This window comes from Falco naumanni, chromosome 7, assembly GCF_017639655.2.
Source record: "Falco naumanni isolate bFalNau1 chromosome 7, bFalNau1.pat, whole genome shotgun sequence".
Classification (NCBI taxonomy): Eukaryota; Metazoa; Chordata; class Aves; order Falconiformes; family Falconidae; genus Falco; species Falco naumanni.
The window spans coordinates 18,695,998-18,704,545 of record NC_054060.1 but is presented as its reverse complement, the minus strand read 5'-3'; the positions used below and the strand labels follow the sequence as shown (position 1 = coordinate 18,704,545).

General features: G+C 34.7%; 1 protein-coding gene across 4 annotated transcripts in view; it reads right to left on the bottom strand.

The window, feature by feature from the left end:
* Positions 1-447: 447 nt before the first annotated feature.
* CGNL1 (cingulin like 1) overlaps positions 448-8,548 on the bottom strand; it is a 62,962-nt gene continuing 54,861 nt past the window's right edge. For 3 of the 4 annotated variants that reach the window (XM_040600184.1, XM_040600187.1, XM_040600185.1), the window contains exons 15-19: positions 6,121-6,204; positions 4,190-4,314; positions 3,516-3,624; positions 2,439-2,602; positions 448-1,798 (exon numbers count right to left, since the gene is read on the bottom strand). In XM_040600184.1, coding sequence (XP_040456118.1) covers positions 1,672-1,798; positions 2,439-2,602; positions 3,516-3,624; positions 4,190-4,314; positions 6,121-6,204 — 609 coding nt within the window. In that variant the 3' untranslated portion in view covers positions 448-1,671. The remainder of the gene's footprint in view (positions 1,799-2,438; positions 2,603-3,515; positions 3,625-4,189; positions 4,315-6,120; positions 6,205-8,548) is intronic. The other variant, XM_040600186.1, reaches the window with a different exon arrangement.

Here is an 8,548-nt window from a genome sequence, read left to right as displayed (position 1 = left end):
TATACTTCTGATATACTTCTGTGGGCAGACAGGAGGTTCCATTTCATATAATCACATGAAAATGGACACTGCCATTGTCAGGACTTTTGCCTTAACCAAGTCTATTGCCTCACTTTCAGAGCTGTTAAATTAGTCCTCTTCAGTAGATGCCTTTGTGGGAGTAATGGAAGCTCCCAGCAACTTCAGTTATAAAGTATTTTTTCACAATTACATAACACTATTATTTGGTCCATTCAACAAAGAAGTGCTCACTAACCTGTAACTGGAGACAAATACTAATAATCAGACAGGACTTAGCTATGGTTTATTAACAAAATTATGTAGTAGTGCCCTTTTCTAGATTTGCAAAGGAGCAAAAACAGTCTGGTGCCATATAAATGCCAAGAACTTATTTTTATCAATAAAGAGGAAAACCCTTTTAAAATAAAATCTGTGGTGCTTTTTAAAAAAAAAAAAACTCTGACAAAATTTGTTGAACAGATGGATCATTCAAAATGCAGATACTTCTATAAACTAAAACACTAATATATAGCTGCACATATGACCATACATTGCAGTCTATCACAGATAGATGCTCAAGAACAGCTTAGAAAGAAAAAACAGTTTACGTGTTCTGTGTTTCCTTGGTGCAATTTCTTGACAGGTGCATAAAAATTTGGCATTAACTAAATCAACAGATTTAAGCAAGTACTAATTCAAAGACCACAAGTCATTTTAGTGGAACACGTGAGACTCCTTAGTGGCTTTAAGATAAGCCTATCCTGATGCCCTCAAATCAGTAGACCTATAATGTTCTGCCTCTGGCAGTATGGAGTCCATTTCAGGAAATTAAAGATGCCAAGTAATAACTGACCTCTTTCTTAGCCTTCCCTACTAAGAACAGAAAGCCTCCTAAATGAAGTTTACAAGAAAGCTGTAGGCAAGTCTCACTCATCACACAGATGTGATAGTCCTTTTAAAGTCAACAGGCAGGATTAACCTTTGATCCCTAATATACAGAATACATACAATGGAACTTTCACCCGTCTTAGAATGGGAATTGTACTTCCTGGCTAACAAACTGTGAATATGCTCTGTAATGCACAACATGTATTAAATTTCATTTGTCTTCTTCGTTAAAACCCAAATATAGCATTCAGTATAAATTTAAGTACTTAACGTATGAAACTGATTTATATAGTATCTGAAACTTTACAAAATAGTACTAAAGTAGTCAATAAAAAGATCAGGTTTAGAATATTTACATTTTATACATAATTTCCCCCTACTTACAATTATTAAATAATCTTCTGTGGTTTTCCTAGTTTTAGGGAAAAGCTTTTAATAACTACAAACTAATTTTGAATTACTTTCAAATGGCTTTTTACTTGAACAGAATTTTAGCAAGATGACATCTCCAATGTGAAACATTAGCCCTAGGTTTTCAGTAGCAGTTCTCTCTCTCTCTCTCTCTCTCCCCCGCCCCGTGGTTTATAGCTGTTTTATAACGCAATCCTGTTTTCTATAATAAACAGTGGAGATCTAAAGAAAAAAATGGCACAGTATGGATGGAAACATTATATTCCCAACACTTAAATCCCTTGATGTCGTTTGGCTTCTAGAATATCCAGTTTCTTGATAATTTATGTTATTCTTCCAGTACTTTCAAGGAATCACAGATTCAATACTTATTTAGATTTTTGTGTCATCATTTCCTGAAGGTACTTCACAAAGACTATCACCATCTGTGCTGAAATCATCATCATCGTCATCATCGTCAGAATCAGCCAACACTTTACTTGGTGACTTCTTCAGTCTACTAAAACAAAAATACATGTCTTTGTTATTACAACTGCACATCTACATGCAGAACACTTAAGCAAAGCTTAAAACATTGACAGGATTTAAATTTTTAAAGGATGTCAAAGAAACTTGTGCTCCAATAGAGGTAGTTTATCACAGACTACATCTTACATGAAAGAAACATGCAAGAGAATGAAGATCAATCTATCATATCTGCAAGCACCTCTAACTGAAGTCACAGAAAGGGGAAACTAAACCTTGCACACCGAGATCTTCAAAGATGGCTGAGGAAAACATCCACAGGATAGCTGTGCTTCTCAGTCATTAGCAGGAATTTTTTATTACTATCAATTATAAGAGTGTCAAGTCCCACCACCTTTTTCCATTTTTTATTCCCTGACTCGATGACTTTAATCAGCAGTCAGATCTTGGAAAGAAGGTTTGGGCACCTAGAGCACCCCGGGAAGAGTTAGAGAACATTTGTAGAGAAAAGAAATGCAGATGAGTTTCACAGGTCTCCCTCTTAAACTCTGTCTGCTTATGTTAAATTTGAAGTTTGTTAGAGGAAGCCCTCAGTTTATGGACTAAAGGAGCAAGAGATCAATCTTGTGAGTGGGGTGTGGTACATGATTGTAAGGTCTGACAAGTCATCCTACCTTAATTCCTTCTTTGCAGCATTAAGCTGTCCTTGCAATTGTTCATTCACATCTAGTTGTTCTTCCAGTTCTCTCTGAAGTTTCTTTTTAGCACCTTCCAGTCTGTCTATTTCTTCTTCAGCTTCTTCAACTTGACGTTTCATTGCTTTCAAACGCAAACTCAACTGAAATATTTACATGTCAGCTGATTAGACTATTTTAATAAAGGAATTTTATTCTTCCAGCATCTATGAGAGGGAGAATAAAGACACAACTTTGCCAGTGTAGTGACACTGTAATCCTATGCTTCCGAAATATTTGAAAGTCAGCATTAGACTTCAAGAAAAGGGATGGGATTATCATTTTTTAAGAAGAAAAAAATGGCAACAAGCAAACATAGCTTTGGTAGAGTAAGACAGTATTGTGTCATAGCAAGAGCCAGCTATCAATAAGGGAAAACTGAGGCTATTAATGTGTCTAAGTTAAGCAACTTTACCAAACAGATACTATAAAGTAAGTTTTAAAAACCCGGAGGATTTTAAAAGATTGTTCCCTTAACAGATGTCTGCAATTTGAAACATACTGTTCATTCTCCAGACAGAATATTAACCAACTCATGTACTGAAACAAACCATGTTCCAGCAAAGAATCAACAAAGACCAGACAGGAATGTTGGAGAACATTGCTATTAGAGTATCAATGTATGCTTAATACTTATAGCCTATATTTAATAAATAGCTTCTTTCTTTAAACAAAATTTTTTGGTGGCAAAACAATATATTATTTGTTGGTGTATGTATTTATAGGTTCATATGTTGGTGTATATATTTCTAGGATCATATACTGTATGTTATTTGCTTTATTTCTTAAAATAATTATAGCTTGCTTCTATAAGTGCTTCCTTTTCATAATTTTAGGAACGAGTACGATTTAGTACTAGACAAAAGAACGTGATGACAATGGGAACAGTGAATCTCACTAAATTCATAAACACAGAGTAATCAGTATCTACCTATATTCTTCTTGTATCTTTTATATATGATGATTTATGCTAGTAGGATTAACATCAGATATTTGCCTATCAGTCTTTCCCTCTACCTGGTCCTTTTGATCAGTCAATGAGAGATGTTCATCATCTACTTGCAACATTAACTCCTTCACTTTTCTCTCAAGTCTGCGGTTACTTAGTTGAAAATTAGCTCTATCCCTAGAAAAAACAAAACAAACAAAAGACAGGCTTGTGAAAAAAGGAACTACAATACTTCCAACCCTGCTGACATAGTTCCTTAGCAATCTTCTCAGAATGAAATAAATACTAACGGCCCTACTTTGATTTACTGATTCCATGCAACACATTAAGAAATTTGTTCAAAAGCATGAACCACTAAGGGGAATTTCTTCTGTCTCCAGAGCAAAATTTAGAAAAAAAAAAATACATTCTCCCAAGACTAAGCAATGCAGTGAACGTGAAAATAGAAATATTAACTATAGCTTAACACTTCCAAGTGTGTTACTGATATTAGACATTGATAAAATAGTGAGGTATGGAACCATGTTAGCATTGTGCTCAATTTTAAATTTACAAGGCAACTTCTAGTGTGTTCAGTCAAAAAGAAAATTTGCAATACTTGTATGAAACAGCAACCATTTCAATTTGGTGCTCATGAGGAAAAAAAAGATAATCAAGTCAATTGTATTAGACTTAATAGTAGCAAAAGGCCTATTAACAAACATAAACATGCATGTTTTGTTCTTAACATAACTAGTTTCACCTCTCTTCATTTTCAAGTCGTTCTTCTAGCTCTGTGATCCTTGCTTCCATTTGAGCAACAAGTCCCTCTTTACTGGATCGGTAAGAACCCTCTAGGTGAAGAATTCGGCTCTTCAAGTCCTTGTTCTATAGTCGGAACATACTTGATTACTACATACATGCTCACATTAACAAGTATCACCTTAACAGAAAATACATTTCTCCAGGCAAACATATAGTGATCAGTGTATTTTTAATTTATTAATATGGAAAAGGAGAGTCAGTGAGATTTTACTGTTTACTACAAACATCTTCTATTACTGTACTTTATTAAAAAAAATTTAGTGTTAAACTTCATCTAAAGTTTTAGACTTAAAGGGACCCTTGAACTGCAGATGGTTGCAAGCCCCTTCCAACACCATTTTTTAATATGCTAAAATTTTTCAAATAGCATTGGATCTGTCTTATTTTCCACGCAATTCTGTATTCTTCCCCTGTAATTCACTGGTACATGGCTAAAACAAGTAGACAAAGAAATTACTTGCAACCAATTCTGCTTAACTATATCAAAGATATTACTGTGGATTTTTTTTCCCCCTTAACTATTCAATGCTACCCCCATTACACAGTCTAAAAGACTTTGCAAGCTGCTTGATTTGTAAAAGCAGACTTTTTGCTCAGATTTACACTTTCATTTTTGTGAGGCTAGGTGATTTAGGTTTTCAATGGGGACCTAAAAATAAAGTTGCCAGAAAAAAGATTATATAAGGAACAGAAAATAAAGCTCTCTGTTACAGAACTTCAAACCATGATCTCGGATCTCAAACACTAAAAATGCAATGATAGAAATGTCACAATTGAAGTATAAGGATGTACATGGGATATACCAGTAGGTGGCATTCTTTTTTCTCAAACAATCAAGATGGGATTTATTTTACATAATTTAAGGCACAAAATCAGGCGTCTTGTATAAACCTGTTCTCTAAATTCCCATTACAATCTGTTTTGCATTCTTGAGACTGTCAATAGCAAGACTTGCTAAGATTGCTTTCCTCTGGATCTCAGCTTGGGGCTATGACAGTAATCCTGCTTTCAAAGACCACCGAGATGCAAAAAAAAAAAATGCTGCAAAAAGCTAGAAAGTATTTTAATGTACTTTCCATCACAGACATTGAAACATGTAAGTAATATTCTTTCCTAGCCAACAGAAAGTAGCAGTTCTCTATCAAATCTGTATCTTTTCTTTCGGAGGCATGTCATTTCTTCACTTGTTTGCTCCTACAGAAGAAAATACTCAACTAAATTCACAATTGCTTGAAATGATTACCTACCTTCAACAGTGCTCCTGAAGTACTGTTAAGACCTTAAAGAACAACTCCTCCAAAAGTGATCAAAGGATTTATAGGTAAACTGAATAACAATGTCTTTGATATTCTATAGTCTTTTCTGTATATGTGCTTTTAAAAAGTTCCTATATTGATATCTCAGTTTTATTCCAAAACACGCATACCATATCAAGTGTCACATTTCTTATTTTTAATGTCTTTGATCCTCAAATGTATAGACAGAATTTGCGTGGTAGAAAGATGCCTATACTCACTACAACAAAAAAGTCTTACAATATTATATAAACAGATGTATGCACAGTATGAGTGTTTAGTACATGCATTATACATACTGTTACAAACATCAAGCTAAATGTGGGGTACAGAAAGAAAAAATACTAAGAGAAGACTTAATTCAAGATTATAACATTTTCTTTTGAGTATGAGTATTAAGATACTCATGTCTTTTAATCTGTTCTTACTAACGCATAATTCCAGCATCACATTATGGCGGCATAGTGCCAGCTACCAAATACTGTACTCCTTAGATGCTTATTTGAACTTCCTAATGAAGGCTGATACCCAGCCTGTTATCTCACTAGTGTGATGATATGCCAGCCTTAATTACCTGTCTTTCCAATGAAATTTTGTCACACTCCAAGTCTTGCTTTATAGCTCTTTCCTGAAGTAGCTCTGTCCTCATTTGTTCAATCTATTACAGAATGAAAAGCCAGAAATTTTAATACGAGATTTAATTTACATTTATCTATATGATACAGTGTGTATGTATATATGTACACATATACATAAAGGACATATTTATGCAATGAGAAAAAGTTTGCTCTTTCTTAGAACTCAAAACGTACATGTGATTGTAATTCTAAACTTCCATCTGAAACCTTGGACAAAATTCTCCACTTCAGGAAGCCTGTGTTATTCCCAGTGCTTATTCTAGGCATTTTCCAGCCAGAATGGGTATTGTTAATGTTCAATGTATATATTCTGTAGCAGGGAACTGAACTCTAAAATGTTGCATGAGAGATGTACCATGAGGCAGGGAACTGAGATCTGAAATCACAGCAGTCTTCAAATACCTTCTATAGTTGTTTTCTTCATACTTAAGCCTGAAGCTCTGAAATGGCACCTTACCTTTAAGCTGCTAACTAGTCTACTTTAAAGTTTCACTTCATTAAACACAAACTGGTAACTGCAGAGAAACACCCAGACCTCAGTGAGACATGCTATAGACAATTGCAGTTTTCTATGTCTGTGAAAATAGTAAAAGCTCTTTTTCAAGAGACTCTGACGCATACTGGATATGAACATTGCTCCCCTCCTCCAGTCAATTTTATGTCTGTCATACCAGAAGAGCACCTACTCTTCTGGGTATTATTTTGTTGGTTTTATCAAAACAGAACTTTAGCTACAGTTTCTGTAAATATTTCAGTTGCATATTCAACAACCAAAGGGAAAGTATATTCTCCATCTGTAAGATGTTAAAAACTACCTGGTAGATACAGAATCGAGATAAGAATACAGAATTAGTTTATCTCACTATTGGACTTCACCGGAAAAAAATAATAATTTCTGAGGATCAAAGAGAAACTCTGAACAGCTTAGCAGCTGCTACTGAAACTTTGGGGCTAAAGGAAAAGTCTGTATTGCCCAAATACTTTTCTTGCCTCTCATTCCCACTGAGGCTGCCCTCAAGTCTTCACAAATGCCTTTGCAGGCATAGCTAATGTTACTGCAGCATTTGTGCTATTCACTGCACATTTACTATGGTTAATATCACCTTGGGAACACAGTGAACACCTATGCCAATAACTGTACCTGCAAAAAGACTGACAAAGGTTTCAGTGGCCACAGCATTCTTTCCTGCTTTACAGCAGTTATGTATGAACTTGCATAAACACACCATCACAGTTAAACAGCTCTAAGTTACAGATTTATTCCACTAAAGGTCTTTCAAAAGCTGTTGGGAATTCTTGCATTAAAAAATTCTGCAGGCAATGCTAAGAATGTGAAGGTTAAACAAGTACAGCACAGTAAATTTTACCTTAGGCCTTTTTTTTTTTTTTTTTTACCACATTCCAGTATTAAAAGATGTATTTTGAGTTAATCACATCTTTAACAAAAGTCATTTGCACTGTTTCTGTAGCTTTGAAACAAATACAATACAAACAATGGTAGTAACGCATGCAGTTGCATATGTTATTGTCACAATATGGTTTCAGAACAGTAGGAAGCATTCCTGAAAACTAAGGTCATAACAGTTATCATAACACAAATGTTAGCACATGGCTGTGTTCTCAACAGCTGGGTCATTTCCTAAAAGCTCTCATTGTCACATAGAAGCCTAATAATAGTGGTTTATACATTATATATAAAATTAGAATCACACACTTATAAAATAGCTGCATTTATTAATGAAATATATGAAAAAAGTTATGATGTGAGGGATTACATAGACTTTATTCCACTGTTAATTGCTTTAGCCATGAAGACAGACAAAGAAATAAAGCGAAATTCATAATAAAATGAATGACTAATTAAAAATGCAACTGTTAACTGAAGAAAGGGGTTTTGTTTTATGTTGGAACTTGCTTAATGGACCACTCTAAAGTTCTACTGTGTTCTTACTGTGCTCAAAGGCTGTGACAAATTTGTGCAACCTTCCCAAGATCTCAAATTAAGGAATTATTTAGAGGACAATTATTATATTTCCAAGATGACTGCTACTGTTGTTGGACACCCCATGGCAAAAGCAACCTCACAGAAAAACAGTAGCAGACAGAAAAAGTACTGTATCTGATTAGGATCAGAAAGCTATGTGCAAATATATACAAGAGCTTGTAAAAAGAGAATGGCAGTAGGAGGGGGGTACTCTTGCTGGGGGAGGTAGAAACTGTTTTCACTTATCTTCTTGCAGTTTTCATTAGTAAACATATAATAAACATGCACAGAGGAAAAACACAGTTGTCTGCCAAAATTGCTCAAACTTTTCACTTAAGATAGGCTCTGTGTACATACCATGTGGAGCTTTGTGCTTCACA